Source organism: Hemibagrus wyckioides, linkage group LG29 (genome assembly GCF_019097595.1).
Source record: "Hemibagrus wyckioides isolate EC202008001 linkage group LG29, SWU_Hwy_1.0, whole genome shotgun sequence".
Taxonomy (NCBI): domain Eukaryota; kingdom Metazoa; phylum Chordata; class Actinopteri; order Siluriformes; family Bagridae; genus Hemibagrus; species Hemibagrus wyckioides.
The window spans coordinates 12,385,743-12,405,820 of NC_080738.1; the positions used below are offsets into that span (position 1 = coordinate 12,385,743).

General features: G+C 37.9%; 1 protein-coding gene across 1 annotated transcript; it reads right to left on the reverse strand.

Annotated features, from left to right (window-relative positions):
- Positions 1-2,180: 2,180 nt before the first annotated feature.
- LOC131349495 (hepatocyte growth factor activator) lies at positions 2,181-19,477 on the reverse strand. The gene is made up of 14 exons (XM_058385241.1): positions 19,064-19,477; positions 16,885-16,948; positions 16,661-16,754; positions 14,057-14,130; positions 11,687-11,827; positions 9,270-9,401; positions 9,014-9,124; positions 8,730-8,904; positions 7,459-7,556; positions 6,675-6,909; positions 6,098-6,237; positions 5,550-5,690; positions 4,661-4,803; positions 2,181-2,506 (listed from the first exon to the last, which is right to left on the reverse strand). Exons 1-14 carry the CDS (start codon positions 19,148-19,150, stop codon positions 2,309-2,311), a joined length of 1,833 nt encoding a protein of 610 aa, XP_058241224.1. The 5' UTR covers positions 19,151-19,477; the 3' UTR covers positions 2,181-2,308.
- Positions 19,478-20,078: the final 601 nt, after the last annotated feature.

Sequence of the window (20,078 nt, forward strand, 5' to 3'; positions counted from 1 at the left end):
GCGTGGGAAATAGTTTTGTTTATTATTTGTTCATTTATTTTCCTTGTCAAAAAATCCTACTACGAGTTTCGGTTTGTTCTGTAGGATTTTATTATTATTATTATTATTATTATTATTATTATTATTATTATTATTATTATTATTTAAAAATCCTTTCTGGCACTCTACTTTTACTTTATTGCAAATAATGTCCTTTTTTTGGAAAATGACTAAAAATTCTTAATATATATTATATAATAATAAAATATTTCTAAAAAAAAATAACTTTTTATTTTAAAATTATAGTTTCTATCTATCTATCTATCTATCTATCTATCTATCTATCTATCTATCTATCTATCTATCTATCTATCTACCTACTTATCTCTCTATCTATCTATCTATCTATCTATCTATCTATCTATCTATCTATCTATCTATCTATCTATCTATCTATCTATCTATCTATCTATCTACCTACTTATATCTATCTATCTATCTATCTATCTATCTATCTATCTATCTATCTATCTATCTATCTATCTATCTATCTATCTATCTATCTATCTATATTATTTTTGACCGTTCCTCTAGAAGCGAATTTGTGAGGTCAGGTACAGATGTTGGACGAAAAGGTCTGGCTCACAGTCTCCGCTCTAATTCATCCCAAAGGTGTTCTATCAGGTTGAGGTCAGGACTCTGTGCAGGTCAGTCCAGTTCCTCCACACCAAACTCACTCATCCATGTCTTTATGGACCTTGATTTGTGCACTGGTGTACAGTCATGTTGGAACAGGAAGGGTTCATCCCCAAACTGTTCCCACAAAGTTGCATGAAATTGTCCAAAATGTCTCGGTATGCTGAAGCATTAAGAGTTCCTTTTACTGGAACCAAGGGGCCGAGTCCAACCCCTAAAAAACAACACCTGAATTCAGTGATTTGGAGGCGTGTCCCGAACTTTGGCGATATAGACTGTATATATGTATATATATATATATATATAAACTAGAGAACCCAGAGGATCACAGGATAAAAAAATCTGTGAAGCTCTACACAGAGTTGCAAGTGAACATTGCTGCACCGCCATGCTCATTTAAGTCAAAATACTGCTTTGTCAAAACAATGGCAGCGAAGTTGACCTAATTACCAATGTTCCAGTGTTACGAGCGCATAAAATACCTCATGAGCATGAAACCACTCTCTGAAATCTAGTGAGAAACCTTCCCAGCTAAGTGGAGATTGTTATGACAGTTGAGGAAGATTACATCTGCAATGGGTCATTCAGCATGCACATATTTTTATTCAACTTCAATTCAGTTTAGTTGTATAGTTCTTTCACCAATGGACACTGTCTCAAAGCAGCTTTACAGAAGTATAGAAAATTCTAAAGTAAAAAAATGTATTAATATTTATCCCTAACATTTATCCCTGATGAGCAAGCCTGACAAAACAGTGGCAAGGAAAAACTCCCTGAGATGATATGAGGAAGAAACCTTGAGAGGAAGCAGACTCAGAACGGAAACCCATCGTCATTTGGGTGACACTGGACAGGAAATAATGTAAATGTAAATGTAAACTCACATATAGATGTGATAGTCAGGTATCCACAATGGTTTCTACTGTATGGCCTGTTCTCCCATATGCATTGCATTTATGCCCTCAAGTAACCCCATCTGAGCAGCAGCAGAGGAACTGACCAAACACTTCTGACTAATGTTTTAATAAGGAGAAGGGACAGGACGCTTGCTGCACACCTTAAAGCAAACACATCCCCAATATATACCTGTAGTTGTGCCATATATCACGTCAGTGACCTTTCACCTGCCAGTGCACATTATACAAAGTTCTTCCACAGCACAATGGAGAAATACAGAATACTATTCACGTCCATAATGACTCTTCTATCATTGCCTGTTTTTTTTTTTGTTTTTTTTTGTCAGGTGTTGAGTGTCTTTCTTTTTCCATCACTGCACATCCATGTTTAAACAGTTGTCTCGACAGAAGCTGGAGTTGAACCGATTAACAGGGTCAAAGTTCAAATGCTTCAATTAAGCAAGAAAAACAAAAGTGCTACACAAAGCATCACACAGCTGTCCGAAGCGAATAAACTCGACTGGACCTAAAGCTCGATACGCAGATCCTGTGCTCCCAAAAATAACACAACCAGTGTGTGACATTCAAGTCAAAATGACATTGTTTATTCAAGAGACATGAGGCTATAACAAGTCATGGTTTCAATATAATTTATTAGATTATAAAACATACTCTTCATTCACAGTTCTTTAAAATAATAAAAAAAAAAGTCTGGCAATACACATGGCAATTGCATGCTAATACATGTGAAAAAGTCCTTTTTTCCGGGAAGGTTTTTTGTGTCGGATGATGTGATTGATCCAGTTGACGTACTTGGTGACTTTGGTGTAGACTCCTGGTTTCCCTGTTCGTCCGCAACCATCACCCCAACTAATGATACCATAGAGAAAACTCACTTCGTTACGCACACATGCCAGTGGCCCACCGGAGTCTCCCTACACACACACACACACACACACACACACAAAATAATAAATAATAAATAATAAAAATTATTTAATTGCTTTACATTACTGGGGATTTTAATTTGTTATACCTTTAAAATATTTCACACTGGTAGAGAAGTACTAAATAAATGCTTAAAAATGAAAAACACAAAAGCTTATAGTAACATGACCTTTAGTATTTTAGGTGTCACAGATAATTTATTCACAGTTTCTAGTATGTTCATCAGATTCAGATCAGATCAGATTCAACTTTATTGTCGTTCATTTTTACGTCACAAGTACGCATATGAACGAAATTACGTTTTCATTGCTCGAAAGGTGGAGGAGAGGTAAAATAAGTAACAAGAAGGTAGAATATGTAATGAAAATAGAAAGGACTAAATAGAATAAAAATAATAGATGAATAAAATATGAATAGGATTACAGTGCACATAACGTAGAAGTCCCAAATAAAAATACTGTACATGTGCTATATGAATATCATTAACAAGACTAAAATAATTTCTATACAGACATACCAGTGAATGATATCTATTGCACTTATTACCCATGTATTGCACTTTCATACTGTTTATTATAACATATAGCATTCCACAGGGACTGAGTTGTAACACACCATGTAGGTTCACACAGCAAGAGACCTATGATTGAAATTCTTGTTATATTGTCTATACTGAGTTCAGATTTATATATATATGTATACAGCTCTGGAAAAATATAAGAGACCACTGCAAAATAATCAGTTTCTTATGTTTTTTTCTTACAGGTGCATGTATTGGTGAGATGAAGAGTTTTGTTTCATTTTTTGACAATATTTCTCCTAAATTCAGAATATAACTATTGTTATTTCGAGTGTATATTTAAAGGAAATGACAACACATCAAAATAACCCAAGATCATGCAGTATTTGCAGAGCTTTAATAACTCAAATAAAACAAAATGCAAAACATCTGTAAACAAATTGTGTTAATGCTTTGGCTAAATAACATTAAGAAATCAGTATTTGGTGGAATAACCCCGATTTGCATGTGTTTTGGCTCCATGATCGCCACCAGTTTTTCACATTGCTGTTGAACTTTATACCACTCTTTCTGCAAAAAAAGCAAACAGCTCAGCTATATAAAATAGTAACATTAACATTAGTCAAACTACTCTACAATGTTTCATAAAATACTGAGGATGGAATGATCCTCGAAGCAAATGTTTGTTTTGATTTTCTAGATAAAATTTTTCCAATCTTCATCAGTTCAATTCAATTTTATTTGTATAGTGGACATTGTCTCAAAGCAGCTTCACAAAACATAGTACAAAAGTCCTAGATTAATGTTAGACAAAATCATCCCTAGTGAGCAAGCCTGAGGGAAAAACTCCCTTAGCTGGTAAGAGGAAGAAACCACCCATCCTCGTTTGGGTGACACCAGAGAGTGTGATTATAAATTATTATAAACACTGGAGGGTGTCATCTGAGATTCTTTTGTGCTCACCACATTTGTAAAGATTATTTGAGTTGCTACAGACTTCCTGTCAGCTCAGGCTAAACTCTCTCCTCAACAAAGCATTTCCACCTGAAGAACTGCAGCTCATTGGAACAGCAGTCTTTATTGCACCGTTCTGTGTGTGAAAATCCCAGAAGATCAGCAGTTTCTGAAATACTTAAACCAGCTCATCTGGCACACATACAGTATAATGACACCACAGGCAAACTCACTGAAATCGAAATGAAAATTTTCCTGTATTCTAAGATCATTAACTTAAACTCTTGACCTGTATCTGGATGATTTTAGGCATTGCTCTGCGTCCACATAATTGGCTGATTTGTATCAATGTTCCCATTATTGTTCCTATTGTATATTCTCCACAAAGTTTTTTTTTCTTAAATTGGGTAAGTGTTACCTAAGCAATTGTTAGAGTTACTTGTTATGCAACTGTTTATATTGCACCAGCATTTGTTACCATTACAGCAATTACAGCAAATCCCAGGCAGAGGATTCGGAGAAAAGTTTAAGAGGACTTTAAGAAGTCTTGAATAAGTGCATGATCTCTTTTTTGTGATTGGCTTTCAATGCCTTTGTTTGCTTACTCTTACGCTTTTTGTACAGAGCTCTAGTATGCTACTGCATTAAAAGATTATGGTTTGCTTACCTGGCAAGCATCCACACAGGTGTCACTGCCTGCACACTGCATCCCCTCTCTCACCTCAGAGCCGTACACCTCGGGGGAGGAACACCTTTCATCTGGAATGAGCTTCACAATTCCCTCTGTTAGGGAGGAATATGAGTTTCCCTCTAAGACACACACACACACACACACACACACACACACAAACACTAGTTTAATAGTCCAGAGGCCTATTTATTAGTGCAGGTGTTAATGTTTTATATATATATATATAAGATCATTGAGTGTGTGTGTGTGTGTGTTTACAAGTTAATTAAGCTCAGTGTGCTGAAAACGCACTTTCTGCAGACCAACTGCCTCAAAGCAATACACTAGTATTATGCACTGTAATCTCTATCCACATCTGTATGACTGCATAGAACAAGAATTTTTCCTGAACTAATAAAAGAACACAAAATATTTAAAGCACGATACTTCATGCATGTACAAAATTGTGGCTATAACTGCACAGTGCGATTTTAAAACAAATAAATTTTTAAAACAACAGTATCTCGTCTGTTTGATCGGATCACACGGGCCAGCCTTCGCTCCCCATGTGCAATGAGCCTTGGCTGCCCATGACCCTGTCACCGGTTCACCACTGTTCCTTCCTTGGACCACTTTTGATAGATACTGACCACTGCAGACCGGGAACACCCCACAAGAGCTGCATTTATCTGATTTATTCTGATTAATGGTTAAGGGCCTTGCTCAGGGGCCCAGCAGCAGTAGCTTGTTGGACCTGGGATTCAAACTCGCGGCCTTCCAACCACTAAGCAACCAATTCCCTGTAGCTTGTAACATTATATGTAAACCCACAGAGTACACATGTATAATACTTTAAGGCTGTGTGTGTGTGTGTGTGTTCACTCACTCTCCTGCATGTGTCCCCAGCCTGTGATGGTGCAACACGTGTAATCAGGGAATGTCATGGACTCTTCCGGAAGACATATCGGCCGAATGAACTTGGTTTTACGAGCACAGCGTCCGTTTACCTTCTTCAGCTTTACAAGGGCTGTGAAGCAACACACACACACACAAAATCTGTAATTAAATCTAACTACAGTTCTTAGACTTTTAGCAAACTATAATCCAAAATGTTTCATACTTAGTTTACATTCGGCCTTTAAGAACGTATTTAACAAAAGAAGAATGTAATGAAATCGTTTTCATGGCAGCATAGGGAAGCTGTCGCAAGGTTGCCACATCCTTTACCAGAAATCATGGCAAGCACATCACACACAACATTGTCTGCCATGCTACTGCAATCATGTAGAGGATGTTTTGTAAAGGAAGTTACTATACTGTCCAAGCTGCTGTTATAGAAAATAAATCAATGCCATCTGACCTTCAAAAACACTGCATATGCAGTCATGTAAATAAAGGCTCTTAGGTTTGTGCTTGCTATTTAAAGCCACTTACCAATATCATGCACTGTTGGGCTGAATTGATTGTACTGGTCGTAGAACACATATTTTTCTATGCCGTATGTCTGTGTGTTGGAGCTCGTGTCATTAAACGTGTGCTGACCCAGAACTACACGCACTGACGACAACAATGGACTGAGAAAAATGAAGAAAAGAATGAGAGAAACGGAAAAGGTCAGGAACAAAAAAGACTATCCACCTAAGTCAAATATTCAGCATATGATTTATTAGAGAGTAAATGTACGTATTTTTCTCCAATTTATCACAGTAAACAAAAGGAGGTAAATTTACACCACACTGAAGTTCCACAGTATCATTGACAATTACATTCGGGTTGTACGAGAAACTGCACGACTCTAGGGGGCGCAATTTACTTGTTTTGTGAGCATGCTAATCTCACGGTTTCCACATAAATGTGTAATATATGGCAGTTTTTGCTGCTATGACTATTTATAGATTAAGGACTAAGTGGTGTTTTTATATTCCTGGTGTATAATCAAGGTGTATGGAGCATAAATTTACCACTTCTTGTAATTTGTTTTATTTTTATACACACACACACACACACACACTTGCGCAGGAAGCAGTGACCGGCTGACACGATCCAGCAGGATGAGACCAGGCTGCCAGCGCAGAACTCATCGCCAATATACAGGGCCACCATCCAGGGGTGAGAGCCAGCCATCGCCGAATTTCCTCCCAGAATTCTTCCTCGATTAACTCGCTTTGGGTGTATCCTGCCACAGGTGGCCTTCAGACGGGGCACCGGGGTGGGAAGAGAGGTTGGAATGGGAGTTTTACGAGACGCTAAGAAGGGAAAAGAGAGTCAGTTCTTGCCATGATTTGAGCATAAATGCACAGAAAATACAGAAAATGTGCACAGAAAATACATGCATATTCAAAAAATATCACAAACATTTTCATTAAATAGCCTTTGTCACTGGACACAGGGTGGAAATGCATCCTGAATGGGACACTGATCCATCGCAGAGGACACACTCAAACTAACTCCTATATAATGAGCATATACAGTATAAAAAGGGCCATTTGAGAGTCTGATAGTGTATGGGGCTTAAATATAAACCACATTTCTACATAAAGCAGAACTATGTGATATCCTGATGACCATCAGCATCTTAAGATTTTATAGCTAGCTTGCTAGAACATGTTATACTGGTGAGGTGAAATTCTGCAGAATTCTGCCTTTGATGGAACAGTAGTCAGCCGTTTCAAACAATGGTCTAATGCTTCATTCATGCAGAGCTCTAAAGCAGTGGCATGATTAAGGAAACTTCTAGGGGATGAAATATGTCCAGTACCCCATAAGCGATTTATCCTCAGTGTGGTTTGACTTACTAAAAACTTTAATGCAAGACGGCACATCACAGTATTCCCAGGAAATCACTCCATTATTCATCGTGTAGCACCAGGGCTTCTTGTCATTATCAGGGTTCCTGTGTGGCAAAGACACAATCATCTATACAGCAACCACAAAACCCAATCAAAATACAAAGGGATACAAATTGCAATGCTCTAATTATGACAATACTCCATAACTGGTAACATTATGTTCATCCAATCAGAATTCTAATGCGGAAAATCTATATCAGTGTCATGCGGCGAGAATGCCGACGCAGCAGAATGGAGAATTCATTCTTTTGAATACAAGATGGTTTTCAGACATTTCTTGATTACTTCGATTCCACGACCCTGACCATAAAATACTTCTGCTCAAGTCAGGAGCAGTATTAATTCCTGATCTATGGTCTGACAGGTTGATGTAACCACAATATATCACACTGAAAGGTTTCGGGCTGTAAGTTCACTGCAGACAATATCAGAAGTTCAATATTGAATATAACAATATCCATCCATCCATCCATCCATCCATCAATCCAATTTCTGCACTACTGCAAGACTATCCCAAGAGACACAAGGCAGGGAATTACCCAGGACAGGGTGCCAACATCGTACACACACCCATTCACACACTAGAGACAGATACCAATCAGCCTACAATGCATGTCTTTTGCCTGGGGAAGGAAATTGTATAACCTGGTGGAAACCTTGGGAAAACCATTATAGCACTACTTATGAATTAATTCGATAACGGAGAACAGATTAATTTAAACAATATAAAAATATAGGATGTGCTGGATCAAGTGCTATTTAATTTATTTTCTTAATTTTTATTTTAAGTTACCGAATAAAGAGGATATAAGCAATATTGTTAAATGAATCAATTAAATATATTTAAGTATAAAATACACTTATACTTATTTTTCATTTGTCTTTAATTTATTTTTTTACACCATTTTGTAAAACTACTAGCAATTTTTTTTTATTTGCATTTTTCCATAAAGTGCTGCCAAATGTTTAAATTCAGCGGTGTAGATGCTATTGAAAAACCCTGGCTTGGATGTTTCTGTTTAAGAAATATCGGAAAAGGGAAGCTAAAAATGGAGCCTGAGAAAAATATATATGCACTGACCATTCAAACATAGTGATGTAATGTTTGGCTAGATAGTTAGAGCTGTTTGGTATTCAGTTAAATAATCGTATTATAGACAGCTGTGTCAAGTTATGGTTATTGTCATAGCTCATGCATATGATGCACGCATTCTAACCTGCAGAACGCATGGTCCCCGAGTCCCCGTTGGGAGGCGTCGTGTACGGTGTCCACCGAAAGCTCGTTGTACATGAGGTCTGAGCTCCAGGGCAGGCAGGCGGCACCAGAGAGTGTAGTGTTCACAGTGCCGCGATAATGAACACCGGAGTCTTTATAGCATTTTTCGTCAGGCACTAAACCAGATGCACAGACACACAAAGGCATTGTGTACACATAACTTCAGCAGTGATTTTATGTGCGTCTGTGTGTGTGTGTGTGTTTGGTCAGTGTGTGTATACTTACAGATGTTACAGTATAGTCCACTGTAGCCTGGTCTGCATGCACATACAGCCTCTCTTGTTTTTTCAATTATTCTGCAGGTTCCTTCATTCTCACAGGGATTAGTTAGACATGCTACCCACACACACACACACACACACACACACCAAGGGAAAGCGAGAGAGAGAGAGAGAGAGAGAGAAAGAGAGAGAGAGAAACAACAGATTAGGAATGGTAACAAAAATATGACTTAGGTGTATGTATATAACAAAGGTACTACCTCTGTAACGTGTTCGTTCACAAGACGCTCCGTCTCTACCGCACATGCACTGCTCGACGTTGCGCAGGTGGATACGTCCCCACACTTCGCCGATGTTGTAATGCTTCAGGTGCAGTGGCTCATAGCACTTCTCTGTCAAGAGATTCATTTTTTATTAATATATTTATTGTTTATTAATTTTTCAAAGGAGTCTCCAGTGAAAAATCTGTAACTTGAAGTGTCTTCACATCTTCAGGACATAGAGCTGTGGAGTTGGGGGGCGTGAAAAGTGAGTGGTGAGGATCTACACCTGTGTGTGTTTTGTGTTTGAGTGAGTGGTACAGGGGATACAGTGGGGGAAATAGCGGAGCTGCAGGAAGTGTGTGCATGTGTGTGTATGATGTTTAGACGGAATGGGTCTATATAGAACCTAAAATGGTTCACTTGCTTAATATACAAAATATATAAAAATGGTTCTTCATACAGGATTATTTTGAAGCATTCACTGAATCCAAGATAAATGGTTATTATTATTATTGTTATTATTATATACAAAGTTAAATGTCTATAGTATTGATAACAATAAGACACCGCCCTCTTTCTATCATTTCAGTTTGAAGATTTTTTTTGAATATGATAAAATATTTGATCGTCATTACACGTCATTACATTTTCAGATAACTCCATATCTCGCAGTGTAATTTATATAGAGACAGATAAACTGCATTTTCAGTCAAATTCACTTCAGAAGAGAGAAACAATAAGAGGTTGCTGAGGTAAAGTCTGGTTGTCTTTGAATTTGAAGCGGTAACAGGAACTCATTTCTTTGGTGGATGTTACCCAACATTAAACATTACTACAGGTATGAACTAACAAAAAACGCATGTCATGTCTTTCATTAAGACCAAATTGTATTTGTTTGGCAAATGGTTGCTGCTGAGGAATAAAATGAAAACACACCAGGACATGGTGTTATAGGAAAATAGGAAAACGTCCTGTAAGACGGGGAAAAAAACGTTGCTGTAGCTCTCGAATGATTATTTGTCTTAGATTTTTTTTATTTTATTATTTATTTATTTGACAGAGTTAGTTTGAAACAAATGCAAAAAGATTTCTCAGACATTTTCAAGCGGTATAAACATTATTGCAAGTCTGAAATAAAATGAGTCTTACAGTGTGAGATGTGTGTGTTTCCCTCTTTTGGTTGCCTTACATAGAATTTTAGTGGTTTCATGCTTTGGAAGAAGCACTTGGACCATCTCAGAGAGCAGAAATGGGTTTGACATCATCATTTACTATTATTTTTCTATGAATATACTACAACTTCTAAAATCCCTTTTCTTAAATGTCTTTTTTCCTATGAATTATTAACCACCACTGTGTAGTGTGACATGATAAATTCAATTGTGAACATGGGCAACACCCAAAACAAGCAGAAATCCAATATTTTGCATCTGGTAAAAAGAGTTAAATACTTTTTCCATTCCTTTTTAACTTTGTCCTTGTTCTAGTGTCGGTCTGTGGAACATAATATTGCCAGTGAAGCGCATGATCACTTTTTCTTTGACTGATTAAATAAGTGTATTTTGTTATATTATACTGAGTTTTTCCAAACTACACTATTCAATTTGTCCCACATGAGCTTCAGAAAGCTTCACTTCTGACTTTTGTATAAAATGTGTGCTTCATGAAGCTAAAATGGAAACAAACATTTTATAAGATTTAAATATCTATTGTGATCTAATAAGAAACAGGTCCATGCTTGGTTCGTGATTCGGTCAGGCAGAGCGGTTGTGAACAATTGTGAAGACTAACCCACGGTTAGATGCATGTGCATGTCTGCAGTCTTAGAACTTCCGAAAAACAGGAATCACGGACATTTTCTGCACAGACACTGGATTCGAGAATGAATTTGGTGTGGACTCAAGCAAAATGTACTCGAGCTGGAACGAGGCTATTGGCTGTTGTTGTAAAACTGCACAGATGCAACCATGCGAAATTCCTCGTAAGTGAACACAGATGATCGGCTGGACACAATGTGTAATTTAGAACTGACAGTCCTCGTAAGACGAACAGTCAAAATGGGCAGAGATAAAAGAGCTGAGAGAATGGGGAAGGGTGTAAAATGTGAAACCTGATCGTTTGTGTAATGAAAGGGACGAGTATAGAGGAGTGTAACCGGGTGTGAACCAACCCTTTATAACACATACTGTATACATAGCCTTTTTTTCCCCTGTGGACTTGGCATAAACCTAATCTGGAACTGAAAAAGGATTTAGAAATATCTACCTCGGGGCTTGATTCAATCAGTGTACGCACACAATAACTGGCATGTGAGCAGTTCCTTGTGTACAGTACCTTGCTCACTGCAGCAAAAATGTTTCATGTGAATATTTGTGATTTATTGTGTTGTAGTTCGTAGGTGTGAATTTACTCACTTAGCTCACACTTGGCCCCTGTGAAAGCATCCGGACACATGCACTCAAACGAACGGCGGTAAGGAACCTCTGTACAAACCCCACCATTCTTGCACGGGTTCGGATTGCACAGGCTTCGCGTGCTGAATCTGAGGGAAGCCACTGAGGGGAGAAAGAGAAAGTGGTCAGGAACGGACTTCTGAGCCTGCGTGCGTATCGAACAGATGGTCCACATGGGAACCGTTCAACTGAGTCACTGTTTGTTTGAAACAGCAGATAAATTGAAATGACATTTACATCCGTGCTGAAGGATGTAGGTCATATAAACACAGGCTGCAATTTGGAAACATAATCTTTAGATCAATGGTGTCGTAATTATTTTAATCCAGTGTCAAAAAGGCCATATTAGAAAGTCCATCTGAATGTATGAGATGCACATGTGTGTATTGTATGAGCGTGCGGAAATAATTATTCAGACTCTTTTGTTTTTGTTATTTATAACATTGCCAGTGCGTTTATTCACTCAAATGTATACATAAGATGTATACATATAATCTCTTTTCACTTTGTACTTCTAACTATGAACAAAACAGTATGTACACTTAAGACGTCATAAACGACCAACATTAGTACTTTGTTGCAAAGCCATTGTTGGAAATTACAGCCTTGAGGCATAACCAGTAAGTAGTAAAGCTGGGTGCGTCTCAGTCAGCTACCTAGTTCAGTAGTCAGCAGTCAGTCAGGGGGTCGGCCATTTTAAATTCTGTAGCTCTCAATTGCAAAATCCCTCTAGTGCACTCGAACGTTTACTCCCTAAAAATATCCGAGAATGTTCCCTTTACTGGGTTTTTCTGAAGTCTTTCAGTTTGACAAAATGGCGGACGAACTCTCAGCCAACATCATCTACAAATGTAAGTAGCTTATTGTTGATGTTTTAGCTCTCAAATGATTACTTCTATTAGCGACTTTGACATTCCGTTTATGGTTCGTTTGAGCGGTATGTATTTTAAAACTGTAATGATTTGATGATGCATAACCCTTGCAGAAATGAAAGTGATTAAGCTATTTGATATGTTTGGGTTTGTACAGTGACTAAGGAGGAAGTCCGCAGTGTCCCAATATGTAGTGAGCCGAATCCTTACCAATGCCCCAGCTCGTGTACTGATTCGCTACCTATCGAGCTGATTGAGATACACCCTAGGAAGGCATTACTGTAGTTCAATTGTGGCCCACACATCTTGCCAAATCATCTTCACCGCCCCAAGGTCGTTCTGATGAAAACGCAGTTACAAAATGCCGTATAATTAAAGTCAGGAGATTAGCTAAGCCACGCAAGCACCATCTTCTTCTTGGCTGTTTGAGATCATTGTCTTCTTGAAACATCCATCTTTTTGTTTGATGACATTATATTCTCCCTAGTATGTCGAGTCTCTCATGTTTCCTTCCATGACATGTTATTCCCCAGGTGATATATCATAATGCTCCCGCCTCCATACATTACTGTGGGTATGTGGGCATCACAGCCACTATGGACAATTTCTTCCCTTGATATCTGCTGAGGCACTCAGATGGTAGAGTCAGAATTCACCATCAACAGCATGCATCCATGGACCCAGCCTGCCTTGGGTCAACAGTCCAAGCTGTTAGAGGTGGTGTAATGATGTATGGAATGTTTACTTAGCAGACTTTGGGCCCTTTAACACCAATCAATCATCACTTGAAGGTCACAGCTTATCTGAGTACTGTTGTTGACTATGTGAATCCCTTCACAATTTACCCATCTTCTAATGGCTACTTCCAGCATGATAATGCTACAAAGCAAAAGTCGTTTCAAAGTGGTTTCATGAACGTGACAATGAGTTACCAGACTCTGAATCCAGTAGAACACCTCTGAGTTTTGGTGGAATGGAAAAGTCTGCCAATGAAAGTTTACATGAACAACGATGGACTAGAATCTCAACTGAATGTTTCCTCTCTATAGAGTTCTATAGATATAGAAATTTAGACATATATCTATAAAAAGAGGTATATAGATATACACAGTTAATTTAATAAATAAAAAGAGATTATGTCTAGAAATCAGAAGTCAATGTATGCTTTAGAAGTCTCTACTTTACTACTTGTATGCACCTTTCATGTGCTTCTGTAGCAAAGCACACACACTGGAAATTGTGCTTCCAGCTGCACGAGTTAGCGTGTTCATTCATCTAAACATGTTGTGTCGAGTGTTTAGAATTTTTTTTTTTTTTTTTTACATCACCACTACACTTCTTGCTCAAGTGCATGACGGCACAAACAGTTTCCGCCCACGACGGTCGTGTTCGTGCTCTGAGTAATGCAATCCTTACGCAGCTTCATGTGAGTAAGCAAAGGAAGAAGGATTTTCCTTACCGTTGAAGCGGCTAGTGCGTGAACTGCAAATTCCCCAGACCTTGTCCCGGTCAAAGTTATTAGTAAGTGAGCACCTGGAATAGAGGAAAAAGTCCACATGGATGCATGTGGCATTGTTAGAAGGCTAATTCATTCAGACAGATGGAAACAATCTAAACAGAAAACAGACAAGATAATAATAAATAGATGAAATTTAACAAAGAAAAAAAACTAGGAATATTTTTGGGATGAGTCTCTGCTTTGTAAAAGGTCAGTGAGTTTCCTGACATAGGATTCTTCCAAGAATAAATGTTTAAGAAATATGACCAGTCATTACTTAACAGGTCAATAATCATAATAACTGACAAACCGCTGTGGTATAAGAAAGAATCGACACTGTATATACTTATATATTTTATTTGGAATATAATCAAGAATGATAACATTATGTATCTTGTGTGGTATCACACCACCCCATCACTGATTATTTTCCTATTACAACACATTTATTTTCTATAACAAGTGTTTTACTTCTAAAAATGCTCATGTACTAACTATATTCAATAATTATATTGAGGTGCTGTTTTTTGAGATTTTACTAACACCAGGGTCCAAATATCCGAGAGCACTGATTACCATGCATCTATTTTGCATTCTTTTTTAATCGAATAGAACAATTTCATTACAAATGATATCGCTGACAACAGCTTGAGTGGAATTTCTTGAAGGTGCATCCCAAATCGCAGACTAATCTACACAATTGTGTACTATAAATAGTGATTATTGTAGTGTATTCTCACACTGAACATTCCAACAAGATGTATTGCAAGAAAACGTTGTAGTGTTGGACACTTTGTGCAATCAATTCTTGCAACAGGAAGAGGGGTGAGGCTAGCAGGCACTGAACTGTCAAGCTCATAACACAACGATGGACAAGATATCTTAGAAATGTCTTTAAAATCCACTGACATTGTGCGATTTATTTTTTACCAATTCACCGTCATCTGTTAAAGCTAGCAGTGTCACATTACATGTGTTTGACATTGTCATTTGCCATTGACTAGAAATTGGCTTATACTTATAAAAGTCAGTGTTCTGTTTCAGACGATGTTATAACTTTCATACAGTGGACGGTAGAGTACATAGTGCATAGTGTCCATTTAGTACACAATAGATGTATCAGTACAAAACCTGGTGCACTCGGAACTTGCTGGAGTTACCTAAAAACACTGGTGAATTCGGTTATAATTGGTAATCATGACTATTGCTAAGTCAATCAAAGGTATTTTCATGTCTCCAAACATACTTAGGTTCTAAGTTAACAGCAAAAACCTACCAGTTAGTATCATGGTAATGCAAAACGCAACAGCAGGACTAAATTTATCAGCAAGGTTTCTGTAATCACACAAACCGCACTCTCTCAATGAGAAACCTTTCTGTAAATTCCTCTGAACTACTTGCCATGGCTAACAATTCTAACAATACCATGTTAACCGGTTTGTGTTCTTTGGTTGCATTTTGTTTATCTGTGTTTATGTTCATTTATTTGATAGCTAGCTAACTTTGTTTAAATAAAAACCAAAGCATTATTTAGAGTCTAGCTGTACTTGATGTAAACAGCATGATATTTTATGGTGATTAAACTTTGCCATTGGGTAAGTGAGGATGTCTAAACTAAACCACAAGCCAAAAGATAAGCGATGACAGACTACCGTGTTGCAAGAAAACAGAAAAACCCCCCACAAAGAGTCAGCATCACTGGTATATAGTGCACATTATGGCTCATGTCACTGTTTATACGATTGCATTTTAGTTTAAAATGTCAGTCCTAGACAGCTAAACAGATACAGGTTTCTGAGTTATGAGTTGTATTATAAAGTATATGTAGCTAACCTGGGAAAACACTAAATAGTGTAATGCTGTGGGCTGCAAGATATGTAGACATCGCTGGTTTAAAGCGGAAAGATCCAGTGGTTACAGAATTCCATTTGGGTTTAAGCCCTAGGCGGCTTCCAAACTAGTGATGTTTCATACTGAAGACTATCAGTAAAGGATTTCTACATTACCACAACAATCATCCACAGACTCCTACAGAAACTGTTGTCCAGAATGTTCAGCGTTTAGTCACCCAAACTAGGAATGGGGTTGTTCAGTTTGAGGTTTAGAATCTTACTGGAAATCTACATGTATAGTGTAGTTGTTTATATCTGGACTCTTGAGGGTGATCAACAGCTGGTATCAAATTCCTTGTGTGTAAAAACATTCTTGGCCAATAAATCAGATTCTGATGTATTTTATGTGTATGTGAGCATGTGTGTGTCTGTGTGTGTGTATACACTTCTGCATAAGTGAGGTTTCCTGTGCTCTTGCAAGACTAACTATATAGATTTATTTTTTTGTGTGCGTGTCCACAAGTGTAGGAATTTTGCCCTTGTAGGGATATCTGGCTGGTCCCTACAATGAAAACTGCTATTTTATTAAGCAAACAAACAAATCCTAAATTAAAAGAGGTTCCCAAAAAGTTTCCATTTGTCTACTTCTAGTTAGATTTTAGAATAAGCAAAGAATTAATTATTTGCATCAAGAAGAGTGTGTGTGTGTTATGTATGAAGTGGAATAACTTACCATTGTCTGTCAGTGCCCAAGGTAATGCACCGATGATAAAGAGTCCCACCAAATCTGAATGGAAACTTACACTCTCTTCCCTCTATGGTGAGGACTGAACAAAAACACACAGAGAACACCTTATGACATATGACATCACAGTATGAAATGAAATCCCAGCACTGTTTATACGAGATCTGAAATCTTTAACTTTATCAATCTTTAACTTCATTCAGCCACCATACCTTTCTGGCCTGTAGTAACTGACTGTGTGGAGGTAAAGATCTCAATACCAGGAGGCTGCCTGTGCTTCAGTGTGGACAGAGAATAACAAAACAAAACACAAAAACTGAGTCAAAATGATGTCGACATGAAATTTCATTCTCTTAAAGCATTTGTAGTGACTAGCAAATGTGCAGGATACAAATAATCAATAACTTTCTGAAACAGTTATTGTTTCTAGGAAATTCTTTCTAAAAAATCTTCCTTTTGAGTGATTTAAAAGCCTAGTCAGTCCAACTTGTAGATTTACTGCTAATCATTAATACATATTATCAAAGAGTCAATAAAAAAAGATTCATTTGGTATGGTCCATACTGGTTCACATTTAAACTAGGATTAATCACGCTTAGAAAATAGCAATGGAAGTAAATAATCTGTAGAACATACCTGAATGGCAAGACAAAACAACTAAACAAATCAGTGCTTTAAATTATTATTGTGTTCTGACACAAATCATTAAAAAGAATCATTTTACACTAAATGCTGCCGCTGTCAAGCAAGTCCCCCCGATGTCCCGATACTGTTTATTACTTAAAATCATCCAGAATGGTACCGTTCCTCATTCTAAATATTGCATGAATTATTTGTGAGATTAAAATAAATTGCATATTAAACATGGAAAGCCATTCATCATTAAAAAGATAAGTATTTATGATTAAATGTGACCCTGTCATGACACTGTTCAAATTTCTGTATAAAAGCACGGCTTAGAAAGTAGTTCCAGTTGTAATGTGTGAGGTTAATATTAATGCTCTCTTTTTAATATGTTATTGTTTCTATAGCAACAGCTCATTCAAAGGGACTTGGATGGCAGACGATCCATTTAAAAAGGATTCAGAAATGTGTTTAATTGTTAATATGGTAATATTTTATTAGGAGACATTCATCTAACATTTATGGTGGTAAGTTATAACAGTTAAAGTTTCCCAGCTCGGGAAAGTCTTCAGGAGAGGAGAGTTTACATTTTCTGGTTTCGCATTAGAGAGAGAGAGAGAGAGAGAGAGAGAGAGAGAGAGAGAAGAGGCTGGTCGGAACTGGTCAGCTAAAACCTGAGAAAAAAACGTATATATCTTGGACATTCCACAGCAAATTACTGTGGTAAACACAGAATAACTCACTCCAGACTGTGCTGTTATACAAAAACAATGCACTCTGCTGCACGTTTTGCATGGTCTGCTATGTGTTATTACTTAATTACTACTATCATTGTAGAAAATAAAGTCAAGGCATTAAAATAAGCTGTCAATACACTGAGCCTAGCACTACAGCAGCCAAACAGTGGCGTGGCTGGGTTTATGTTCTAATCCTGGTTCGTCACTTGTATGTCACTTGGGATAAAAGCTCCTGCCAAATGACTAAAATGTAAACGTATCTAAACAACATTTATCTATATATCCCAGATCATTAATCAGTTCAGCTACTTCATTAATGGATCATTTCGGAAAGGGTGTCTTAACAGCCAACTTAACAGCCAGGGTGTGTGGAGCACTAAGCTCTTAAGATTTCCCCACTTTCACCATAATTTGTTCTTTCCTCACACACACACACAAAAAACACCCATTAGTGCATACACACGTAACACGTTATCCTTTTGACTAATTAAGTAATATAACAAACAGGTTGATATTATAATAACCTGTATATCACGGGAGAAATAGTACCAAACAGTTAACAAACATCACTCCTGAGGTTGTGTATTCTTATCAATCCAGCTTCAGGTGTTTAACGGTCCTCTGTATTCTCTGCAACACTAATCTTTGTATATTCATGCCAGCAAACTGAAAACGTAGGTTCAATTCTAAACCAGTGGGTTCCTTGGTTTCTCACCATGGAATAAAATTTAAAGTACAATCGGTATAACCGTACAACAGATGAAGTGGTTTAGAAAACCATTCACTTCTAAAAAAAAAAAGAACCACTGAAAGCTGTGTTAAAGATGAGGTTTGTGAGATGCTAAGAAATTTTGGACTATGAAGAACTCTTTACAAAGATTAAGGCAAGGACCACCTGAGGAACTCTTGAGGAACTTGATGTAGATGAAACAAAATCCATTCCCTTTCAAAGCTTCCTGGCTTTCCCTGCATTGAAGATTCCCCCCCAACCACACACACACATTAAGCTTGTTCATTTGCCCCCTCTTACCGTTTGTACACCGCACGCGCCGTGCTGCAGCAGCGTCACACACCAAACAAAAAGTCGCGCGAGCACCGACCACTCGAGGTGGACCATTTCTTGGCGATCTGCGTCTTAAACACTGACCAGGGGCAGAAAGAGAGGTGAAGAGAGACGGAGCGTGTCCTCCGCTCAGAGTAGTGTAACGATCCGCGGACTGAGTTGTATTAAAGGCTTGCGTCATTTTGGCAGTGTGCTCTCGGAAAACTCCTGTCAATGCTCGCGCCCATCCTGGGGCTGTGCGCGTATCAAACCGTGTCGAGCGCGTGCACTGGGTTGCTACCACAGCTGCGTTACCTAACTTTATATCAAAGTACACACCTGAGCTGAAAACGCACAATGTGCTGTTCTGACATGTAGTTGCTCAGCGGTTTCACTTCAGGTGTGGTTAGATTTGACACAGGCCACTATACGGTCAGGTAATGCGTGGGTTGCCAGAGCCGCATTTTCGCCGCATTATTGTGGCGCTTTGAACTTCGAAACCGTGACCTCTGGTTGATTTGTGCGACGGGAATTAGGAGTTCTACAGAGGTTTAACACAAAAGTCCCCCTATCAGCTGTGCAAGCAATGTTCTGCGGTTGTAGGAGTGTATAGATACTTTGCTTGCACAAGGGGAATTTTGTCCACACTTAAACTATGCCAGAGATTTTAACTTTCATAGAGGTATTTATACAATGAAGACCATAAAAAAAACCTAAATACAACCACACCTAGTATCTATCTGGTTAGGACTGTGATGGTTTAAATTAAGCGGGTCCATTTTATGTGCAATACACTGGTCAAAGTTTGTGGACACCTGACCATCGCATCCAGAGCCAACTAGTGCCCGAATGTTGTATGCAAACATTTATCTTTGTGTGCAGTGTACATTTTATTACATCCCAGTTTTCATTACTTAGTTGTGATGGGAGCAAAAAGGTAAGGAGTGATTCTGGTGGATTGTGTCACTTTTTATTTGGTTTTACTGTAAATTATACAGTGGCT